Below are 24,264 nucleotides of genomic sequence, written 5' to 3'. Positions count from 1 at the left end.
AACTGGGGCAATTTGTTGGAAAGGATACTTAGACTTCCCGACAAGAGTCAAAGGTCTACCTCGAACGCTCGTCTATAACCCCAAATATTCCGCTTGCATTCCAACACATTCATATTTCCGAATTCTCAAGTTTGATCATAATACCCAGTGTCATCATAATTCGACACTGGGACAATATTTTTAAAGATTCGCACCAATCGGGACTCGTTATTCATAGGTGTCATAGTTATCCCAGAACTACACACTGCCTGATTCTCGTGCAGCCCGGGATATATAGGCAACTCGGAGACCGGAGTTCGGCCACAATCCTCTCAAATTTTCTTTACCCTTAATCTTCCAAAATTCTTTTAGGCGGGACAAAATAGGCTACTAAGTCAACGTCTTTGCCCTAAAATTCTTTCATCATTACCGGCCAAAGAGGGACAAGTTGTTGACACCCAATTTTATCCCGTCTTTCCTCCAAATATTTATTTGCGTTTCTAATATATTTCGATAGCTTAAGAAGTCATTTATACTTTACTGCAATTTTTAGCTTTCTATTAATATCGTCGTTTTCATTATCCAACTATAGTCATTGCCTATTATCATTATTATTATTATTATCATCATCATCATCATCATTATTATTATTATCACTTAATATTATAATCATCAAGGGCACTTTTAACATCTTACACATCGCGTTTATTTTATGCAATTAGACGATAGCATTTACTTACTTCTTAAATACTATCGCGCAACTATTACGATACCATATAGTTTTTATTTATTTATTTTGTTTGAGTACTAATAAATGTACATTTTTTATATTAAGTAATATTTTAGCACGCGTTAATATAGAGTCAATTAAAAAGGGGAGTCCTTCACTTAATTTTAAAAGCCCAAAGGAATATAAGAAGAAGTTATTATCCCAAACACATGATCTTTCATTCAGCCAATATTAGCCCAAATCCGTTTGAGCCCATTCGTCCAATGACCCAGCCCATATTTTTTTTAACTCAGCAGCCCACACCCGTTCAACCGACCCGACCCATATCTTTTATTCATCACCTAATCCTAACAATAGAAGCTGAGTAGCGCCTCTCTTCTCCCTCTCTCTTCTTCAACGAAGATGGAAAGGTCACAGAGCTCTTTCACGCACACAGGCCATGCATGGCCATTTTGGGGAAGGGAATTAATGATTCCGTCCTTCCTCCATCAGGTTTCAGCCGTTGAAGAGGGTAATTTTGTTTTCTTTCCCTCTCTTTTGCTTTTCATCTGAAACCCTTAATGGGTTTTGTCCATTTGTTAATTTTGAATACTCGCATGCGATTGGTTGTTTCAAACATTGAAGGGATTTTTCCCTCCATTTTATATTCGCCTCACAATTAAAACGACGATGAAACCTAGGGTCTTTGGGTTCTATAAAAAGAACCCCATCCAAGTGTTGAAGAGAGGTTCTAGAGACAGAAATTCGGCGTGGAGTCTTTTTTTTAAACCTAGTCCTGTTTAATTTAAAAAATCAACATTAAGCAGAATTGCCATCGAGTCTAGTTTGGTTTTCTTAGTCTTAATTCTCTTCTTTTCCGTTGTGTTTGAGTGTATTGAGGGTCTTGGAAGGAATTTCAATTCGATTCTCGGTGAGGGTTGCACTCGAAAGACCCGAGCGTCGTTCACATTCGAGCATAGATTCGAGATTCCAAGCCCTGTTCACTGCACTCGAGGAAGGTCGGCAATCCTCAATATTTTTTTTTTTAATTTCATTCTTTAATTTTTTGACTATTATGTGATTATTGTGTTCAGGGGGTGATTAGTGTTGGTTGATGAGTGATTAGCATGTTTATGGCTTATTCGTCTAATATGGATGTAGGTTACTTTATAATCATATAATATTGATCTTGTTTTAGCTAAAAAATAAAAGCCTTGTGCACTGTTTGGTACAGTTGTTGGTCTAACTTAGCACAGTTTCCCTTTTCATTAATTTTAGACAATCTAAATCAGCTATGAACCCATTGTTTCAAGTTTAAGCATCCCTGTCGGTGTTAACCTATAACTATGTGTTTAGTCTACTAATGAACACATTTACTGTTTAAAACACTGGTTAAATATGTATTTGGCTATGTCTATCATTTGTGAAAATCAGTGTGTTTGATCTAAAATCATGTTGTTATGGCCATATATGGTTAGTGTGCGTCTTGCTTTGAAACAATAACAAGTTTATATTCAATTAATAATACCTCCTTGTTAGTCTACATGAGTTGTTATGCTAAAAATGTAGTGGAGGGATAGTCTCTAGGTCATATTTGATGAGTCTGAAGCATGTCTAAAGTAATATTATCATCTTGTTCTTATAGGGTATGTTTAATTAGGACTAGCCTCGCCAAGATTTGATATATGGAGATGTGTCTCAATGATTCTGTGCTTGCTAAAGTCCCTGTTCAGCCCATTTTATGATAACTTTGAATGACTGCATCTTTATGCCATTTGACTATAAATCTAGTTTTATCCTGTGTAGAAATAACATGAAGGTTGCATTTGTCTATTGTTTGCTTGCTACATTCTGTCTATAATGACCAAAGTCTTAATATAATGGTTGTTGTATGTTTAATGATCAGTAGTAAATCCTATTTAGGGAATAATGTGTACAAATGCAAGTATCTGTTTAAATAAGCTGGGAAGTTACTATGTCGTTAAGGCAGTGTCTTTTCCTTTGTTGGGAGGTCTATTTGATTGAAAGAGCTGAGTCTTTGCATTTTATTTTTGATTTGAAACTACTTGGGGATCCTGATAAATTGACTATGTTGAGAAGTATCTGGACAATTTAGATTTGCTGGTTTGATTGTATAGCTACACTATGACTATGTTTTAGCATCTTGTGTAAAGAAAATCATTAGTCCATGCTAATAGGTGTTGTCAGGCAACTTTGATATTGCTATCAATTTACAATCTTGTTTCATCTGCTGTCAATCTGCTTTTAATGTCCTCCTGCTTATCCTGCATGTTAAATAAATCATTCAGTCTCTATGTTTTGGTAAATGCTTGGGATGCAACTATGAGATCTGAATTATGTCATATATTACCTCTTGTCTGGACTGCCTGTATCCATTCATCTATGTGCCCAGTTGTGAAAATCTTAAATTCTTTGTTGTCTGTCCTAGTTGAACCATGCTTAAAAATCCTGCATTAGGTGGCTGTTAAGGTCCACGATCCCTATCTAAGTGTGGAATTCGCTTCATGATTAGTCTTATTCCTTTAAGTGTATAAACTTCTGAAATAAGAAAAAGGGGTTGTTATCTTGCTGTTGAGTTTGCTGATTTGCTGCTGGTACAGTTTAAACTGCTACTGATGTCTCTGAACTGTATTAAAAAAGAATAGTGAAAGAATAAAGGGTTCAAATCTGTATGAATGTTGTGATGATTCTGTGCTTGTTTAAATTCTTATATGTTTGTGCATTGCAAGTACATCGTGTTTGATTATGTATATGTATGTATATGACCAGTATACCTTAGCTAATACATTTATGGGGAAATTAGTTGGTCATTATGGATTAAGCTTGAACCCTCCCCGATGTTAGCCATGCCTGGGATTCTTGGAAATCCCTTGGAACTTGTGCAACATCGGGAAGACGGGGGCAAAAGCTTTCCCATATTAACCTTCTAAGTCTCCTTATGAATGTGTATATACGAAGTATACTCAAATATACATAACGTATACATAAGTCACTTGTTTGTTTGGAATATTGAAACTACTCTATTATGTTGGTTGCCAATTATAAAATCTTGTATATTATAGAATCATGCCACCGCTGTAATTCTTTTTCTTTTCTTCTTTTACATGACATTCGGAGTTGCGAGAAGTCTCAAATGAGACTCGATTTCGCTGCTAGATCCAAACGATTTCATTGCTCCACTCATGTTCCTAGTTCACTAAGCTCGGCCGAAACTAATTCTAGTGATGATCGAGATGAAATCTCTCTATTCAGGTCTCTCTTTCTCCCCTCGGAAAACAACCAGGGCCGAAGCAATACAAAGGAGGGAGAAAACGAGAAAGCCTGCTACATTTTAAAGCAACATCTTATGTTTTGCTTGATTTATTTGTGTTCGTGTGTGATTACTTAGCTACCTTAGAATACTTAATTTAGTGGGGCTAATTGGGACGTTGTTTTGATATAATAATGGAAATGTTTTAATTCATTTTACGAAGTATTTTAGTATATCTTTGGAAAAAAACGGGCGTTATTTCTATATAATAATAGAAGTATTTTAGTACATCTTTGAAAAAGAAAATAAGTTTTCAATGTTTCGAAGTCTTCATTTTCCCCAAGTACCTAATTTAACCGGAAAAAAAGAGAGTCTACTTATAAAGTTATTTTTCAAATTTACACTAGCTATTTATCTATCTTGTTGGTCATTTAATATATTTTTTAAGCCGTTAAAATCAATCGATACATAGCCATTGAGTTATTTCGAATGTTTATGAAAACCTTGCATTATCCCACGTTTTCTTTAGTTTAACTTATAACTAAAGTCTTTTCTATAAATTACTATCTTATTTAATTTAAATAGCAGTCTTATATTTTCCATTTTTGAAATCTTGATAATATTTACAAGCTATTTTCCTAAACATTTAAAATGCTATATTTGTATTTTTTAGTCTTAATTAAATAACCTAAGTTAGACCGGTTAACCGCATTTAAGCGGATCTTAAAGGATGCCTTACCCCTTCCCTTTAGGATAACTAAGAACCCTTACCTAGAATCATATTAATTAAGCAGACCATTAACGGAGGTTTAGTTTAGCTTTACCATAGTTAATAATTAGGTGTCCTAATTCACCTTTAAAATAATTAGGTGGCGACTCCTTAAATTAAATAATTAGGAATCACAAATATGTTGTACTCCGCTTTGACCCGTTTAAAATGAGGTATAACAGTTGTTAGTAAAACAATATTCAAACGACGAAACAATATTTTAATAAAACCGAGAAAGCAAAATGACAAAAACAATATCCGAGTCCACAGAATTCACTGTGTGTCCTTAAGGAATTTAATCCCCTCACTGTACCCGAGGTTATAGATTACTTCCTCCCAGGATAAAACGGATATACCTGTTACTGGCGTAGCGGTACCTCAAACCCCAACAACTTCGTCGAATGCAAATTCGGCAACGAATCACTCAAAGACTCGATATTAGTTTGTAAGAAAATATGTAGAAGATGTGCAGAATTTTTCTGTGTAGAAAACTGAGGCTAGTCCTCTAAATTTATAGGCAATGAAAAGGTGAGATGGAGAGGTGCAATCCAAAAGATGTCTTTTGGGTGCGCTCCAAAAGATACTTTTTCTCATTTCCAATTCACACTCCAAAAACCCCAACATCAACCAACGGTGAAAATTTAATAACTTACTTCTACAAAGGCCATAGAATTACAGAGACGAGCTAGGTATACTCGGACTCAACTACAAACAGGGAACCAAATAAGCATTTATAAAACAAATGTTATTGCTAATTAGGATATATTTGTGCTACAAACAATTGATGTGTGTGTGTATGGAGTATATCAGTGGAAGAAAAGAGTAACTATTGCACGTATAAATATAGATATGTATTTTCTTGGTGTAATGCAAATTCTTTCTTCTCCTTCACTGTGAGGCTCGGTAACTTCTCCATTTTCTTTTGCAATTTTCTCGTCATCCACACAGCGAGAAGCCCTAAACTAGTGTATCGACGATGATTTCAGGCAGGAGGGAAATGTTTACCCTTTAGGAATTGGGGGGAAATATTTCACCAAAAGAGACAAAGAAAGGAGGAAATATTTAGCTGAGAATTTTTAGAGCACACTTATAAAGTGTTGCTTTTAGAATTACAAAAATATCACGCTTAAAAGTATAGCATACATATAAATAAGTGTTGCCAATTGTTTTATGCTTTGGCAACGCTTACAGAGCGTAACCTACAATTCCAAAGAACACGATTTACAAGCATTGCCAAATTTTCTGTAGCCAAAAGCTCTATTCAAAGGCCACCCCTAAAAAGTAAAAAGTGTTCCCATTTTTCAGGCGTTGCCTAGATTTATTGTGGCCTTAGACCAAAATATAAACAAGTTAAGAGCACAATTAGTTGCAAACACACTACTATGATTGTACCGTAGTACTAGGCTACCATTATTAGATTGAAGTATTTGGAACTGAAGAATTTTAAAACTATAACCATGCAAGGTCTTTCATCGAAGATATGTCGTAGGCTAGCCTCCAGATGTGGAATATTTTGAGATTGAGACCAGCAGGTCTGAACAGTAATAGAATGAAGACAAAAAAAAAAAAAAAAAGTAATAAAAGAAATGCATTTCGAGTGAAGTGCCAAATTTAACTCTAGCAACAATATATATAGATTGAAAATTTCCCTAAAACATTTTCAGTTGATAAAATTTCTGATTTTGTTGAGCAAAAGATAAGAGGTGTTTTCTGAAATTATGTCGTCGGACATGGTTGAATTTCCCATATTATTTAGTCATGTTACCCCGTGTGTCCCATATTACTTGTCACTACATTTCACTTTTCGAGATTTAATTACTTGAACTTTGACCAATGTTTTAAGAGGTATTTTTCTATCATATTGATATAAGGAGAATTACAATTTATAGTACCTTTTGTGTAGTATTTGAGTATCTAAATTTTAATTATAAAATCTCAAATTAATTAATCCAATTTAGGTTTAAAAATTGGTCGAATTGACTCTCGAAAACGAAACGTGACATTTATTATAGGACGGAGGGACTAACATTTACAAGATTGTTTTTTATCGTACCTCAAACCGACACAGTGTAACAGAGTATACAAAGGCATTTGAGAGAACCATATCGAATGAACGAAGCAAAATAACCAATAATTGATCAATGAACTCTATTAAAAATTTTACAGAGTCATTGTGCAGTCAAAAAGAAAACAAGAAAAATTGTTCTCCATTTTACAGAATGACATACCAAGACAACCCGAATTTTCACTGGCTGTAGTAACACTAACCAGATCCAGTGACCGGTTGACTATGTGAGTCATTTCTTTTGCAATGAGATTTGTGAATTTTCTCATAGTTACATTTAAAGAAAAATGTTTTTTCTTGTTTTCTCTTTGGGGACAAAGAGGGGGTTTAATAATAGCAAAAAATGGAAGAAAATCTAGTAGTCTATAATGGGTTCTCCAATGGTGAGGTTACGTTCCAATGTCCATGGCAAGTTGAAGATCTTGGCTGTGATGAACTTGAAGATCTTATTAACATTTATGTTGTAGGCTGCACTTGAGAAGAATAAGGTTGCATTTAGTGCCTTAGCATATGCTCTTGCCTGTTCAAAGCAAAATTGGAACAAAATTAAGAAATTAAAAAATAAAATAAAAAATAAGGTCATGTTTAAAGTAATTACAAATAAATCTATATATTAAGTATTAAGATAAACGGTAACTTGATGAAAATAGTAACCGACCAGCTAATTCATGTTATGTTATTGATAAAAGTGATAACTGACCAGCTATCATAGGTTAAACTACGTGACTAATGCGAAAAATCTTTACATTGTGAATGTATATAGTTAGACCTCACTATAACAGTAATTCTCAATAACAACATTTCACTATAACAACAATATTTTCCGTGCAACAAATCGTTCATGTCAATGTATAGTCAGAAGCGAATTTAGGATTTCAAGGGATGGGTTCACCTTAGTTTTTTTTTTTTTTTTTAAAAAGACGCAAAAGTACATTTAGTAAGGTTCGAACCCACAATCTTAAGGGATTAAACCCAACACTTAACTAGTGCTCCACTCGGTCTAGTTTGACCATGTGTTCCTTCAGTTAATATTAGATATATTTTAAGAATTATATACATAATACACCGAGTTTAGTCGGGTGACTTTGGGTTCACGTGACCCATATTTTATACATAAAATCGCCCCGTGTATAGTAGTATATTATATGTTCTCTATAACAGCATTTCGCTGTAACAACCAAAAAAGTTTGGGACAAACAATACCTCATATAAAGGTTTGTATAATTTAAACTTATATCTGAATTCCCAAGACTTGTTAGCAAATGAACTCTATTTTCTTAAGCAATTATTGTACTTCATTTCTTTGCATCCTATATTGGTGTCACAAAGAATGAGAATAATACCTGTAAAGCAATTGTCCATTGCACATCTAATGGTAATTGGGCAAAATCATCAAACTTTGTTCCTATTAGAACTGGAATTGCCGTCTGAAAACCAAAAAAATAATAATTAAAAGTCACATTAACAGGAAACACAAATCAAGAAAGTAGAAAGGTAAGCTTTAGAGATTTTCTTACCTGATTCCATTTTCGTGCTTGTTGATACCAGCTAATGACACTGTTTATATATCAAGATAACAATCTTAGAAAATAATCACAACTATTGATCCACTAATTTCATATTAGGAAGAGAGAGAAAAAAAAAAAAAGAAAAAAAAAAGAGAGAGACTCATACCTATTTAATGTACATCGACTTGTGAGATCAAACATAAACAACATTGCTACTGAATCTTTACAAGCAACTGGAATATGAGAAACGTCACCTGCATTATTAGAAAATTTCTACTTAAACATTTAAACCAACATTCACATAATTGTATCTTTAGAATGCTACAAAAATAAGAAGAAAAAATGGAGTTGGATATATTTGTAAATACCTTCTACTTCCCAAATGTTATAAGAAATCCTAGCGCCACTAACACATAGAGTTTTGTCCATATGGTTTAATCCTGTTACTGAAAAACCTTCTTCCCCTTTCTCCTTTCCTACGTACTTAGTCTGCAATTCACTCAAACATACAAAAATGAGCAATCCATGATTAAACTCGAATTATAAAAAATACACATCTTATATAGAAAATTACAAAAAAAAAAAAAAAGAGATTCTATAATGTGTATATAAATTAAGAGGTGCACGGGTGGCATGGGGGAGCCAGGAATTCATACAAAAGGGATTCAATGATTTATGGAGCATTATAATTGTCTGTGCCTTACTTTTAACTCCGCCTTAGGGTGTTACCTATTTAATTTAAATCCTGAATCTGCCTCTGCAATGCAATTGCATGGAAAGAAAATTTGAATTACTAACCAAAAAACTTGTCTTTCCAATATGATAATCACCCAAGAGGCTGATTTTCAAGGCAACTAAATCCTCCATGGAATCCGTATTGTTGGGGTTATTGGTGCAACATGGCATGGCTAAACTACCAGGAAAGTCATTGCCGGAGGCGGCGACCATGGCCGGAGAAGATGACATTATATGTCGATTGGTGGTGGTGATGATTCAAAGGGTAGGATTTTGTGTTGTGATAATTCTTGGAAGCTAACGATGTTTTTTGGACCGTGTTAGGAGAAGGGACGGTGGGAGAAAAGTGAGTTTTTGGTTTGGTTATATATTTGAAAGAGTTAGTGTTGAATACGTGGGTAATTCTTGGGAATGAGTAAATCTCTCAATGTTAGTCTTGACTCCGTGAGAAATAATTGGGAATGAGTGGATCTCTAATGTTTGTTACTTTGTTTGAGGCTTTACTACTAAGGCTTCTAGATGATACACTTCTTTTTTTTTGTTCCACACCTGGTATCTAGTATTTCACTTTAGGACCGATTAATTTGAATTCGTGTCGGAAAATTTCATTTTTGGGATCAAACGCTTCCGACCGCAAAGATAACTTTGAGACCTGTGCTAAGGATTAATTAATTCTCGTTTCACTCACCGTTTTCTTTGGAAAACATTTTAAATGCTCCCTTTAGTTTCATTATAGGAATTCACACCCCAATACTATTGAGCGATCTAGTTTACAAAATAACCAGCAAATGTATAAGTTTTGTATATTTAAACCTAAATATACACATACTTTATGTATAATATACATATTAGTGGATAAGTTTTGTATATTTGGGCTACTGCCAATTAAGTTTGTGCGAAGGGACATAAACGAAAGAATCCCTTCATTTTATGTGTTTCGTACAATTTAATACTCCTTCCGGTCCATATTAGATGGTGTTTACAGCTTTTATACATTTAATTTAAAATGAATAATTTTTTACATAATCAAGAAAGTATTATAGTAAAAAAAAAAAAAAAAAAAACTTCAAATTTACCCTTATTTAAATTTGCAAGTTTTTATATAATCGAGAAATCATATTAAACAATAGGCGTTATTTAATTAAGGATAACTTAGTGAAAACATCTCTTACTTTCTAGGGGTGAGTGATTTTTTTTAAGGGGTGTGCCCAAGCTATCAAAATAGTCATTTAATAATTTTTTTAATATTTAAAATTTAAAATTAAACCTTTCTTTATTTGAATTATATGACTAAAATTTAGGACTATTTTAAATTATTAAAGTAGCACATAAATTTAGTAACATCCAATTTGGTACTGATTTACCACTAGCATAAATAAACACGTAAAATTAGTTTTTGTATAACTAATTAGGTTACGTATGTTATTATTAAATTAGTAAGAAAATAAACACTAGCATACATAATATCTCTTACTAATTAGTTAAAAATACTACTAATATGGATGGAGGGAGTAATGTAAAGAAAATATTTGAATTTTATGATTGATCTTAAACTAAAAATGAGTGTAACATATCAAAATTATCATTTGAATTTTAAGGTCTTCAATATGTCATGTCATCCATATACGGGAATGCCATTAAGCGTAAAATGAAATGTTGGAATTAATTAAAAACTTGCTAAATATGAAAAGATAATATTCTTTTTTAAACAAACCAAAAAAATCGGAAACATAACATATAAATTGAAATGAAAAGAACATTTGCAAATTTTTTAATTTTTTTTTTAAAAAGAAACTCAAATTCATTAAAACAGTCGATGCATCTGAAACTACTGTTAAGACTACAAGTCTACAACCTTTGGCACCAAATATTCAAATATTAAGTGTTATTTTGGTCTTCTATATATGTGGCATTTCCAAAAAATTAATGAAGAGGAGGAGGAAACTTGAGGTGATCTCATTAACTAATTGTTGGTGTATACTTGGTTGGGGTGCAATCTTGCTGAGCACCTTGACATTCGACAGTTTAACAGAAGGTTGTTCTCCACCAAATATTTTCTATTCAAGCAAAGGACAGAGTTACAACATTTGTTTCGACATTGATCGGGAAAAACATCAGTACATAATCATCCTTTACCCTCTTTTCTTTTATTTTCTTGTACATCCATACAGAGGCGAATCCAAAATTTTAAGAGGATGGGTTCACCATTAACTATAATTTTTTTTTTAATTTCTTTTCCTTTTGATTCGTTGCAGCTTAGCACCTATGGGGTTTTTTGATTTCTTTTGCCTTTTGGGACTTGGAAAATTAGAAATAAAGCGGGAAAAAAATCATTAGGGGTAATATAAAAAAGAAACACGATTTTTACTTTTGGGTAATTAGAACTATAGAAGGAAAAGGATTTAGAATAATATAAAAAAGAAATTTAAAAGACTGCTTTAATAAAAGCATAGAACGTGCAGAAGCACGGGTTCAATCCTGAGACCTTTAGTAAATAAACACAACTCCTAACCAGTGCTCCACTCAGCCTGGTTTGACCATGTGTTCCTTCAGGTAATATTAGATATATTTTCAGAATTATACACATAATATATCGAGTTTAGTCGAGTAACCATGTGTTCACGTGACCCAAAATTAATACATAAATTCACCTCTGCATCAATAGGTGATATATACTCCCTCTGATTCATAATAAGTGTCCACTTAGACTTTTTATTTTGGTTCAAAATAAGTGTCCACTTACATAATCAAGAAAGAATTAACATTGTTTCATATTTTCTCTTATTAAGTGCTAAGTGACCAGATCCCAATGTGTTAAATTAATAATAATATGCAAAGTTTAATTAAGATTAGTTTAGTCAAAATACCTATTTTTTTTCTAGGAATTGTAATATTTTTCTAAGGGGTATGCTAAAAGCTAATCGTACAATTATTTTGAACTGGAGGGAGTACTAATTTGACATTTAATATTGTTCATAAGTGTTTACAAATATATTAGCTAATCATACTTTTGACACGTTCTTACGCAACAGTCCGAGGGTCATCAGATTTTAAATCACGATATTACGAGTTTGATTTTGGTGGCTTCTCTTAACCCATTGTGGCCAGCTAATTTTGCTATTTACAATGTTTAACTATGTAAAAAAGCATACATATTTTTATGATTATAATTTTCCCAACAGTGGAGAACAAAGAAAGCTAATCAAACTCTTTCGTAATATCACGACTCAAGTAGCCGTGAGTGGCACCCACACCAATTCTCCTGGTGGGCGAACCAATCCCCTTATCCAATCATCATCTAATCCGTCAATTCTAACACATTCAAGGATATAATGATAATATAAATCTCCAAACAGTCTAGTCATGTCATAAATAGATAAAGGTGTGGAAGTCCTAACTATTACAACCCCAAAATCCGAAAGTCATCGTACAATGACTCTAAAACATAACTGTCTAAAGAATGAACAACTATATGAAATAAACATAAATGTCTGAAAGGAAATAGACGTCCAAAATGAGAAAGATCTTTAGGCGGCCTGGCATGGATAGGAGCTCACCCTCAAATATGTCGGAAACTAGTCTCACGCTAAATATGAGGTCTGGTAGACCTCTCTGGATCACAATCTGCACTCAAAAGAAATCAGCAAGGCAGTATCAGTACAAGCACTATGTATCGGTAGATCATAGGCCGACTAAGATTAGTATCATGCCTAAAATCAAAAAATCAACAGAATAGACAGATAGGCACAACAACACATAACCATATGAAACTATCAACAAGAATCATCCAACACCGAAATAAGATAAGCCCACACAAACAGTAATCAATACAAGCAACTCAACCCGTGTCATACCAACACAACCATAACTCACGAAATATCTCAACTCTGTCACATATCCGTACACACATGCTAAATGGTATTGTTTGCCCAAATAGCCATGACCTGCAGGGGACCCATGGTGTCCATGTACCACTCACTCCGGAACTGACCTCGGATCACGAGCTCATAACTAGGCCATATCCTCACCCCCTGTCACATGTGCCTTTTCATATTTATATTATCTTTCTCATCACAATGTATTTCCGTTCCACAATCAATAAGGAACGTGAACAATCAATAAATTAATATCAAGGAACACAAGTCACCATGTCACAAGTCATATCAAGACTCAAGAATCAATTCATCAATAGCATGAATAAGGGATTACTCCAAGTCGACAAGAAGAGTATTCATTAACTCCTCCTTTATCATATCATAATAGTTCATCACATAATAAATCAACGAATATCAAATGAGGGAATTTCCAACCACACTTTATGTCTGAAGCCCTAATCATGTTTCTCCTAACAATTTCATAACATATACAATCAACTAATCAAAGTCTAACTCAAGTAGACCGTAACTTACCTCAAAGCAGAACTGGAACAATGCAATCACTCCGCTATAGCTTTCCCCTTTCGCAAAGCTTCAGAACGTTCAAAGTCTAGTAATCATAACGCTAAGTGAGTAATGGATCATCTACTCAACAAACAACAATTGGGGAAGATAACCCAACTACTTCTACCATTTTTCAAACGGGTGAACTACCACTATGTGTGAATTCATACTAGCATCAATCCCAATAATCATATTCTATCCATTCATGGGTTTTCTAATCATGAATTCAACCCTTTTACAAGCAGTTTTTATGCGAAAGCTTCTATTTTTATGAAGCCCTAAGTCTCGATACATCATTTTCATCATTTAATAATCAAATTTTCATCCTAGGAAGTGATAATCTATACTCCTAGATGATTAAACAACAATAAAATCAACAACTCATTCATTTATTAAAGGTTCACAACTTCTTAGGGTTCTATCCTTTCATTCACCATGAGAGAACCTTTAACTAATCATGGAACCTAACAATATGATGGAATGAATAAAGTGAAGGGTTGAGACTACCTTTCAAAAGTATTTTAGCCCTAGCCTTAGAATTTCGCCACAGGAGTTTTGGAAATTGTTTTGGAGATGTGTGGGGAACGGATTCGGAATAAAGAATATAAAATGCTAATTCTGCCTCCCGTCGACCGCTGCAGTGGTCAATGTCTCGCTGTAGGTGTCTCGCTATAGCGGAAAACCTCCCGCTATGGCGGATCTCATTTAATCCCAGGCTACCTGCGGCGGCGAGCCTCGCCTTGCTACGATGGATCCGCTAAACCGGTCCCACAACCGCTACAGCGGTTCATTTTGACCAGTAGCTCGGGTTTTTCCTTCAGTTTTTCACCCAAAAATCCCAACACCAATCCGAGGCCCTATAGACGCAAACAAAACATGCACATATACATAAAAACACGCTGCGGACCAACCCGCGGCCTCGGAATTCCCAACGGAGGTCTAGTTTCCCAAGTCACCCCCTATAACGACCTAGCACGTCATTACACGTAATCCTTATATGATGAATTAATGATAACAAGAAATTCAAGATAAAACAACCAACTAATATTATTAGTAAAACAAAAGGGACACGTTGAATATAGTTTGTAGATAAAGAGAGCTATGTTAACATGTCACGTTAATACGTGTAGTACCCGATGAATAATTATATTAGTCTTAACTAGGTATATGTGCTTTATCAACACATATCACTTGATGAGTACACATCAAGTAATGTGTGTTGATATTATAATATAAAGCACATAAACGTAGTCCTGTATTAATACACATATATTCGATAAAAAATTCTAACGAACCGGTGTCGCGCGCATCCGCCCCAGCAAGCAAGATATGATTTTATAAGTACTGGTTTATGTCCTTCATCTTGCATTTTTACTCATAGTGAACAAGTAAAGGAATGCATCAATGAGTTAGTTTGGCAACTAATAAATCACTAAACAATCACTATTTTCTCACTGAATTTCCCACTAAAAAATGCTCAGTGGCTATTTCCCACTGAATGTCGGTGAGAAAATCTAAATAGTAGTGTTTTCATACGGAAAAATTATGAAGTTTTTTAGCGTTTCAATGGGAACCCATTTTCCACCATGTGTTTTTCCGGTGAGATTGTTCGGTGAGAATCATGTTTTATAACACAAATTTTCCACTGAATAGTGGGAAAAATCTCTATTTCTAGTAGTGATATCTCTTAATGCTTGTCTTTATTTGGAGGAAATTAAACCCAATGATCTTGCCCGCTTGCTCCATGAGCAAATCTTCCAGATCAAATGTCAAAACTTGTTAAACTTGAAGTTTGCCCATGAGACAAGCGGGACCAGAAGTTCAAGATCACTAACCTCCAGGTCCATTCTTGTAAATCACCCCTTTGTTACGAACCGGACTCGAGTCTCCTATTATTAGAGTGCAATTTGCATGATTGCTCTTATTCGGGGATGGTTTTTAATTTTTTTCCTTCGCCTAAAAATTCATGGGTTCTGGGTTTGAACCCCCGTTCAGTCAAAAAAAAAAAAATCGCAAGACAGAATTTGTCTGCAAAACTCTCCCTTAAGGCAGAGTTTGGTACCTTGCTTGCCTTATATAGCAGAGTTTGCCTTCAGACAAGGCAAAGCAGAGTTTGAATCCAAAACTCTGCCTTGTGAATTCTTTTTTAAAATTTTTAACTAAGCAGATTTGAACCCGGAAGCCATGAATTTTTAGGCGAAGGACAAAAATTAAACCAACAATTTGAGGGGCAAAAACTAAAGACCAGTGCCTTTGAAGGTAATCCGCGCAAAAAAATGATGATTAGAAGTGACAATTTATGGTCAAAAGTGAAAAATTCTTCCTATTAAGTAGTGAAACAAAAGAGAGAAATTGAAGACACTTCATCTAATATTCATGCTACTTTATCCAAGCCTCTTTCCACTTATTTAACTTCAACTTCAATCTACAACTACCCTTCTCCTTTATCCAAATTTGAGACTGAGTAAAACTCCCATAGTTGTGACTAAGCTATATTAAAATCTCATAGGTGAATCTTTCAACCACTATTACTCTTGCAAATCTAAGTTGTGGACTTGTGGTGAACCAGGATGACCAAATCTTTCACTTTCCACAAATAAGGGGACGCAAGGAAAAAGAGAAATGGAAGGTTATTAAACTTGTTACTAAAGATCAACACAACCACACCCAGAGAAGGAAGATAGTTGATTAAACTTTAAATAAATTGTCCCTCTATAACGTACATTTATACAACATATATCCATGTTTTTTCATCTATTTTATTTTTTCCTACTAAATAGCTTACAAAGACATTTTCATTCTAATCTACCTAGCCTTTTTATGTCAAAAAAAGTACTTATAAGAAGGAATTGTATATATCATTTATGTATAAGGGAAAGAACACCAACCCAAGAACATATTAAGCAGGGGAACTCGGTTGCACATCTGAGTTGTAACTCATCTGTTTCTTGTTGTCACTGTTCTTACGCTTGAGTATCTCTTTAATCTCAGCTTCTCTTTTATCAACAAAGCCAATCAAGTCCTTGAAGCTATGTGACCGGAATGTACCCCTACTAGACCTTGCAGATTCAGGTTCACTGATCTCCGGTTCCTCTATCTCGGGGGCATATCTGAGGAATTGACAGTAAACTCTGCAGAAAAACACTATAAGTGCAACTGCACAAGCACCACCACAGATCACATATAGGCCCCAGAAGCTTTTAAGGGAAAGCCGAGTGTCATCAACTTGATTGTTTTGTGAAGAGCATCCATTGGTCGATAGCCATTTGTCATGGATCCGTTGCAATTCGCCATTTTCTGACAGTTGAAGAATCGCAGTCGATAGATCAACAGCTAGAGGAGAGTCTCTTTGAAATGCCTGATCAAAGACAGTTAAAAGATCAGTCTTTAAGTAGTCCAGATAGCCTGTCCATCAAGTATAGTATCACTAGGAGATGAACAACAACATAATGAATAATTACATTTTTGGACCGCTCAAAAGAAGAATAGCCAGCAACTGTATAGGTTTTGTATATTAAGTATAAAATATAAATATTGTATACACAAAATATATATATAATATACATAATCAATGTATAGGTTTTGTGTATTTTGGCTGGCGCCCATAATTAATTTCGGCCGACGAGCAAAAATGAAAAATCCCTAAACATAATATGTTTTAGTTTCCATTTTTCCGATTTTGGATTGAGTTCACTTTGTTCCTCTTCGTTGGGAGTTGGGGGTGGTGGGTGTGTGTGTGGGGGGGGGGGGGGGGGCTTGGTGAAGGGCAAGTTAGATCATTTCAAGTCGTATTTACAATTTAACGGCGGACTGTCAGCTATACTCATTACGGCAAAGCAAGTAAATGACTTACGAAGCCCCATCCGCTCTTAGTGAACTCCTGCCCTACAGTCCTGAATATGCATTTGTTATTAGACAAAAACAGCTCAACATAAGGGAGCTCGTCGACAATGGCAGCTACACCTCCACCTTGTGGACCGTTCTGGAGGGTACTGACATATTCATCTTCGCTTTTTATTATTCGGAGACGTGACTTTGGAATATGTAGCTCCTCAATGAGATAATTGTATGCAAATGACCCATCCTGGACTCCTATAGGATCAGGGCTTGAAATTAAACTGTCGATTCCTGTAATCCCCGAAGACAGCTTTTGTACTGTAAGGATAGATGTCAAGCTAGCTGTATAGCTTGAATTGATAATTAAAACCACAAAGAGCCAGAATATCAGCACACAGCGACCCAACGTACTCAACGTGTTCTGTCCTGTATATATTCACAACGGAAAGTGTCAGCTATGTAAAAGGAGTGCTAACTATCATAATAGCAACTTGCTAAAAAAGCTCAACGAGGATATACTTACTATGTGCGAAAAACATGGTTGAGAAACTAAACCTGAAAGAGAAAATGGATGTTAGTACCAGGGCTGATATACATATACAGGCAAAATGATTTACTGAAAGAAAAGATCTTGACGCTGAAGCCATCAGAATTCAATTTTTGCATTCATCTACAATCAGGGTTCTCCAGTAGTTTATAGTAGGAGTGGAAAACGGGCAGGTCGGATTTGATATGGGCGGGTCGAAAACGGGTTAATCAAAAACAGACAAGATATCAGACCTGCTCATATTTAGCACGGACAAAAAATGGATTAACTGACAGATAATATGGATATCTATGTTATCCATGGTTTCAGGAATAGTCAGGTGAGAACACAAGCTAAAAGCCAAAATGAGATTAGACTCCAAGAAAGCAAGGACTCATGAAAAATAACAAGCAGACAAATGAGTATTGATAGATAATATGGATAATTCCATATTTGATCCATTTTTAATTGGTCAGTTATCCAACCCATATTTAATGGGTCGGATTGGAAGGTTACTTGATATTTTTAACCATTTTGCCAGCCTAGTTTATAGACTTTGTATTTCATTATAGAGGAAATACAATACAACTGGTTCTCATTGCATTTTGATGCTTAGCTTCATACTAGAACATCCAGAAAAAGAAAACTTTCACTTAAATAGCATAATGACACTCATTTAAAAAGATGTTGTTGAAGTGAGAGGTGCTAACCAGAACACTGTAACAAGTTGTTGCCTCGGTGGACCACGGAATTCAGGATTCATCCGATGCTCAAGAATCCAAACAACAAATCCAACAAAGAGGAAGAATGCCCCAGTTACACACCACATTTGAACTGTAAACGGTCTAAGGAAAGCCCATGGACTGGATTTGATCTCTTTGACAGGAGCAACTACAACGAGTCCAGATTCCATATAAGGCTGTGTGAAGTCCACAATCCTAGTGCGGTTTGTCGTAATTGAAACATCCCCAACAGCTGCATCATATTTCTAACAAACGGAATGAATCCTGATAAGTGCTCTAGGAAAAGTTCTCATTATTTTATGTATTATGTCATACTGTAGAGTAGGAACAACCGTTCTTACTTGAAGGCAGAGACAGGATATTATTACATTGGTAACAAGTAAAGAAAAGAAACTAAATTTCTTGGAAATGTGTCGCAATCGATATTTAAGAACTTTATTAAATGAGTTTACTCATTGTACTGACAATTGCAATCGACTAACCTATTGAGTTCACTTACATATTTCTTGAACTTAGTGTTGTATCATGTTAGCAACAGTTACAAACAGATCAGTTAATATCACACTGAACCAAACATTTATGCATAAGTAACTCTATGACAAATTCACATTAGTAATAATATCCACTTCTGGTCATGCATATTTCACTTACCCTATGTAGAACTATGATACTTCTGATCAGCATCAAGGATCTCTATCCCATTTCATATATATAAAATAGGAATCATCTTATTTCCTAATTAGTTAGTGTTTCCATCACAGCAAATGTGATGCATAGACATTGAAGCTGAGTAGATATAGTCAGACAGGCAAGAGTATTTTTGTCATAAATACTACTCCCTCCAGTCCATCTGTCCCAATTTATGTGAAGGTGTTTGACCAGGCACGGAGTTTAAGAATGAAAGAAAGCCTTTTGAAACTTGTGGTTAAAAACAAGCCATAGATAATTGTGTGGCTACAAATCATCTCATTAAGGGTAAAATTGGAAGTTTAAAGTTAAATATTTACTAAATATTGAAATATATCATTCTTTTTGGGACTGACCAAAAAGGAAAGAGTGTCACATAAATTGGGATGGAGGGAGGAGGTTGTTAAACGTAGCTGCAAGTACTCACATTTTGTGCAACATCATCCACTATGCTGTTGAACGAGGGGTTTCTTTTTCCATTTCCGTATAAAATGTAGACATGAGGGACAGGGTAAGCCAACAAGTCTATTGCAGCCTCAAACACATCAATGCAATAACCTTTCACCCCGGAAGGTCCTTTGTCTTTCTTCACAAACTCTTCAAAAGTAACACGGAAAGGAACAGCAATTCGCAGGGGTTTGCCATTATTAGGAAAAACCCATCCTCGAGGTCGTTTTATAGTTTCTCCTGGCCATATAGCATTATATAAATGTTGGTTACTGGTTGAAGTGTTCGCAGGCTTTGTGTATAAAATTTCTGGAGTTATAACAGAAAGACCAGAATAGTTTGACCAGTAACCTATTGTGCGTAACCCAGTTCCAACTACGTTAAGAACATCATATGCTGGACGAATCAAATTCTTCTCAGGATCAAACTGAATCTGACCAGTTAGACCCGTGAAGTTCATGCCAACAAGTATCTGGAGTAATTTCTGTCCTTGGTCAAAAACTCGGAGAGATGACAAATTCAGAGAGTTTCCATTGGTATCACGCAAATTGGGGTCATCAGAGAAAGTGACGTTTCCACCATCCTTGAAGAAAAGGTCAAGAGCACGGGCAACTAACCAAACTGTATCATAAGCATAGAGTGCATAAGAATTAAAACTTGAAGTTTTTTTACCCTTCAAATTTTTCCATCGAGATGCAAATGCCTTTTTCTTATCAGAATCTGGAGTGTGATGGCGAAGCGCGACAACCCCTTGTATTAGGTCCATAGTATCTTTATTAACTGAATTTGATGAATCCAAAACAGATGGAAGCCAATCAGTAGCAATCCAAACATAGCCACTGCTCATCATTCCCAAATTTTTTGCCTTTGAAAAAAAGGATAGTCCAGTATCTGGATTTACATGAACAATATAAACTCGTGTCTCCATAAGGTTCACATTGACTAACAAGTCATCGATATCACTCGTATTAGCTCCAGGAGGAAAGGCTGCTTTGTAAGAAATCTTGGCCCGCTTCTTTGCAAGGGCATCACCCAACACAGATATCCCATTTCTACCATTGTCATCATCAACAAATATGGCTATAACCTCCTTCCATCCATAATAATCAACCAGATCAGCAATAGCATACATCTGGAAGTAATCATTTGTGACAGTTCTAAGAAAATATGGGTACTGCAGAGAGGAAAGAGTAGGATCAGTCGCAAAAGACAAAAGGGGGACACGAAGCTCATTCACCAGATGAGAAATGACATGTGCTATTCCTGAGGATTGTGGACCCACTGCAGCAACTACTTCTTTCTCCATCAACTGCAAAGCTGCAAAGCAAGGATGTCTATCAAATATTAAGAAGGGTATAACAGGAAAAATAGCAATAGATATACGTCAGGTAAATAACTTAAATGTGACAGGAAAACTAGCATCGGTTATGCTTTTAAGGAAGGTTCTTGTCTATAAACAATCTTTTATCAAGACTATGACGCCCCTGACGGAGGACGGGCTGATGAGGGCTGGTCAAGCAGGACTGGCAGGCTTCTAGGCTGGCGTGGTTTGGGTCCAAAGCAGACAATATGTGCCATAGTCTTGGGTCGTGACAAGTATGGTATTAGTATTTCCTCAGTACGAAGGTGGGGCAAACCTCAACAAGGACACTGAGAGCCTAAGGGGGTGTATGTGACACCCCTGACAGAGGGCGGGCTGATGTGGCTGGCGAGCTTCTGAAGATGAGGTGCACATGCAGGACACCTTAAGCGAATCCTACATAGGAATGAGAGGAAAATGAAGAGCTTTATAAGACATAGCTCCTTTTGGGGCTCGATGTAGCGAAGCCCAAAAGACAAATTCTTGTGGGCCTAGGCCCAAAGTGGACAATACGTGCCATGATCTTGGGTCATGAAAAAGACATTGAACTATTCCAAAATTCTGAAATAGGCCATGAACTAAATCTTGTTTCTGCATTTCCTAACAGTGGAAGTATTGCCTCATGGTTCGTTTCTAATCTAAACCCATTTCTGATAGTTTACACTTTCCAAAACTCTCGAAATACTCCATTGCACCCTTCTTCCTGGTGCCACCAGGCCTACAATGTTTTAAATTTAAGGAATTAGAAGGAAAGAAATACCTTCACCTTCTTATATGTAAACAATTTAATCAAACAATATAATGGGATTGAATAAGCACATCTTAGTCTCAAGTTTATACATAAGCTGGGGAACAGCAATTATGGATACTACCACAGTTTGAAGAAATTGGCAATAAGATATCATGTTGCAACAAATGCCAATACTGCTGAGAATTAAGTTTAAATATGAGACTAAATTTGCTTGAATACAGACAAGAAAATCATAGTGGACAAAAGCCTTTACCATCAACAGTGCCAATGAATCCACTGCAATTTGTATCCTGTAATATGACGTTCAATTTGGTCCCATTGAGCACGGTAGAATCAGCATTAACATGATCGACTGCAGCTAGTACTGCTGGCTTTACAGAACTTCCAATAACTGAATTAACTGTAAATAAAGCTCCAAAGTTCACCACTCTTGGGCTAGACAAAGAAGAGATAGTGGCATTTCCAGTCCCACCAAGAACTAACATAGGCAACCATATACATGAAACCAACAAAAAAAATTCTCTCCTCTTCACTCGGTCCTCCATCGCGTCTATGGGTTCGACAGAACACAGTAGCTTTGGCGCAGAGTTTGTATTTGTGTTTCAAAATCCACTTAATACGTATAAATAATGTATCAAGAACCTAATAATTTTCTTTTTTCAAGAATCTAAAACTTATAAACTCAAAATCCTAGCTCCGCCTCTGTCAGCAAGTGTATTGAGGGTCAATTCACCTCACTGTTTCTCCAAAAAAAAAAAAGCTCCTGTCAATAGATGCAATATTAATATGAAGCTTAAATCACAAATGTTGAAGATAAAAATTCAAGATTTTCAGCAAGGGTCTTAAAAAAGATAAGAAGTTGATAAAATAAGGAGTTCCAATGTGAGCCTCACAACAAAAATCTGATGTCCTAATTTGTAAACCTCTAAATCCCATAGCCAAAACAGAAAAGGGGAAATGACCAAGAAAGAGGAAAATTTATTACTCCCTCCGTTCCAAAAGATTGTCTATTTGGCGTAAAATTTAAGAAATAAAATAAGATTTTTGAAATATATGATTTAACATAAGTTTTAATATTTGTGTGACCGTAAATTATGTCATAAAATTAAATTATTTTTAAATATAAAAAAAAAATCGATCTTTTTGGACAGATTAAAAAGCAAAGAAGGAAGAGTATAAGAAAACAACAAAAGTACAATTATTCTGAGCCTAAAATATCAAGGATAAAACACTTATTCCAATATGATTAGATTCCCAATTGAGCTTAAACAAGTAATCTATATCCAAAAAGAAACTATTATTCTAGAGAGTTCAATAAGCTAATCTATATCCAAGCAGTGGCGGAGCCACACCCATTGAAGGGTGTTCATATATAAACACCCTTTGTTGAAAAAAATTATCGAATACCTATGATAAATATAGAATTTTGTGAATATATACTAGTAATGAACAATCTTGACATAAAAACGAAGGATAGCCTAGCGACTAAGGGTGTGTAAACTATCGCTCACACATCCCCTATCCTAAAATATGAACACCCTTCGTCGGAATCCTGACTCCGCCCCTGTATCCAAGCACAAGCTTAAACAAGGTGATCTATATCCAAAAAGAAACTATTATTCTAGATAGTTCAATTAAGCTAACCAGTCAACCAATATAGTCATACAAGCTACTTAGCTAAACACGTGTAGACTAATTAAAATTAAAAGTAATTAATAAAGAACAAGGTTAATAAAATAATGAAGCAAGTTTGAAGAAAAAAGTTCAAAGTTTGCCTTGGGATTCATGTTGACAGATGAATAAACAAAGGGATAAAAGGGAGTAACATATGGTTGTTAAAAGAGGGAGGTGGCAATTGTCATTACCTGAAATTCATTAATTGATGTACAACATTTACAACTTGAAACCTCTAAGAGTCTTGCCATATATATAGACACACATGTCACTGTGTTTGTGAGTGTGGACAAGGGAACAATTACTACTCACTCTCCGTCTTATCTTAATTTAACTAGACACAGATATAAATGAATAAAATAATATTTTTGAAATTTGTAGTGTTAAATTAAATATATGAGTAATGTACTAAAATATTCTTTGAATTTTATAATTTTAAATTTGCTATGTAGAATGTTTGACTTGTAAATTTACTTAATATAGAAATGGACGCTCCTTTTGAAAAAAATAAACAAGAAAAAAACACTTAAATTGAGACACGAAGGGAATAGTATTACTTATTTTATTATGGAACAAGAGTGAATAGCAGCTTTCAACGACGACTTGGACGGAGTAAAAGTGTAGGAACATTCTTGCAAGGTCAGTAAAGAATGATTTTTTTTACTCTGCACTTCACTTTATAACATGGCCGGTTACCGATTCCACATACTCAACATTAATAAGATTCTTTTGGTTTAATGTACTAAATGTATAGAGTTCGAGCT

The 24,264-nt window shown here is 35.1% G+C and overlaps 2 protein-coding genes across 8 annotated transcripts; both read right to left on the bottom strand.

The window, feature by feature from the left end:
- Positions 1-6,791: 6,791 nt before the first annotated feature.
- LOC132642342 (septum-promoting GTP-binding protein 1-like) lies at positions 6,792-9,503 on the bottom strand. Its single transcript, XM_060359574.1, has 6 exons — positions 9,100-9,503; positions 8,670-8,790; positions 8,468-8,555; positions 8,311-8,350; positions 8,137-8,220; positions 6,792-7,313 (listed from the first exon to the last, which is right to left on the bottom strand). The coding sequence occupies exons 1-6, from the start codon at positions 9,265-9,267 to the stop codon at positions 7,149-7,151; spliced, it is 666 nt and encodes a 221-aa protein (XP_060215557.1). The 5' UTR covers positions 9,268-9,503; the 3' UTR covers positions 6,792-7,148.
- Positions 9,504-12,407: 2,904 nt separating this feature from the next.
- LOC132640578 (glutamate receptor 3.4-like) lies at positions 12,408-23,798 on the bottom strand. Of its 7 annotated transcripts, none has more exons than XR_009582293.1 (8): positions 22,080-23,623; positions 19,696-21,032; positions 18,549-18,826; positions 17,836-17,867; positions 17,329-17,738; positions 16,364-16,833; positions 13,446-13,521; positions 12,408-12,660 (listed from the first exon to the last, which is right to left on the bottom strand). XR_009582293.1 is itself a non-coding variant. In XM_060357215.1 (8 exons), exons 3-8 carry the CDS (start codon positions 21,019-21,021, stop codon positions 16,375-16,377), a joined length of 2,427 nt encoding a protein of 808 aa, XP_060213198.1. In that variant the 5' UTR covers positions 21,022-21,032; positions 21,353-21,793; positions 22,080-22,219; the 3' UTR covers positions 16,148-16,374. The 7 variants fall into 7 exon arrangements, 6 of the variants coding, with proteins under 6 accessions (XP_060213195.1, XP_060213198.1, XP_060213194.1 ...); XM_060357215.1 differs by lacking the exons at positions 12,408-12,660; positions 13,446-13,521 and adding an exon at positions 21,353-21,793 and having other exon boundaries at positions 16,148-16,833; positions 19,696-20,889; positions 20,968-21,032; positions 22,080-22,219; XM_060357212.1 differs by lacking the exon at positions 13,446-13,521 and having other exon boundaries at positions 12,409-12,660.
- Positions 23,799-24,264: the final 466 nt, after the last annotated feature.

The sequence above is a fragment of the Lycium barbarum genome, chromosome 5 (genome assembly GCF_019175385.1).
Source record: "Lycium barbarum isolate Lr01 chromosome 5, ASM1917538v2, whole genome shotgun sequence".
In the NCBI taxonomy this organism is placed as follows: Eukaryota; Viridiplantae; Streptophyta; class Magnoliopsida; order Solanales; family Solanaceae; genus Lycium; species Lycium barbarum.
This window is presented reverse-complemented; position numbering and strand designations above follow the sequence as displayed.

Bases quoted from the DNA above. Each gene is read 5' to 3' on its own strand.
- LOC132642342 (XM_060359574.1), bottom strand. From the start codon at position 9,267: ATGTCATCTTCTCCGGCCATGGTCGCCGCCTCCGGCAATGACTTTCCT. The intron at 8,791-9,099 runs GTTAGTAATTCA...AGTGAATTGCAG, and splicing joins TTGGAAAGACAAGTTTTTTG to ACTAAGTACGTAGGAAAGGA. The intron at 8,351-8,467 runs GTATGAGTCTCT...ATATATAAACAG, and splicing joins AGTCGATGTACATTAAATAG to TGTCATTAGCTGGTATCAAC.
- LOC132640578 (XM_060357211.1), bottom strand. From the start codon at position 22,371: ATGGAGGACCGAGTGAAGAGGAGAGAATTTTTTTTGTTGGTTTCATGT. The intron at 21,033-22,079 runs GTAAAGGCTTTT...CTTGCTTTGCAG, and splicing joins ATTCATTGGCACTGTTGATG to CTTTGCAGTTGATGGAGAAA. The intron at 17,868-18,548 runs GTTAGCACCTCT...TTTCTCTTTCAG, and splicing joins CAACTTGTTACAGTGTTCTG to GTTTAGTTTCTCAACCATGT.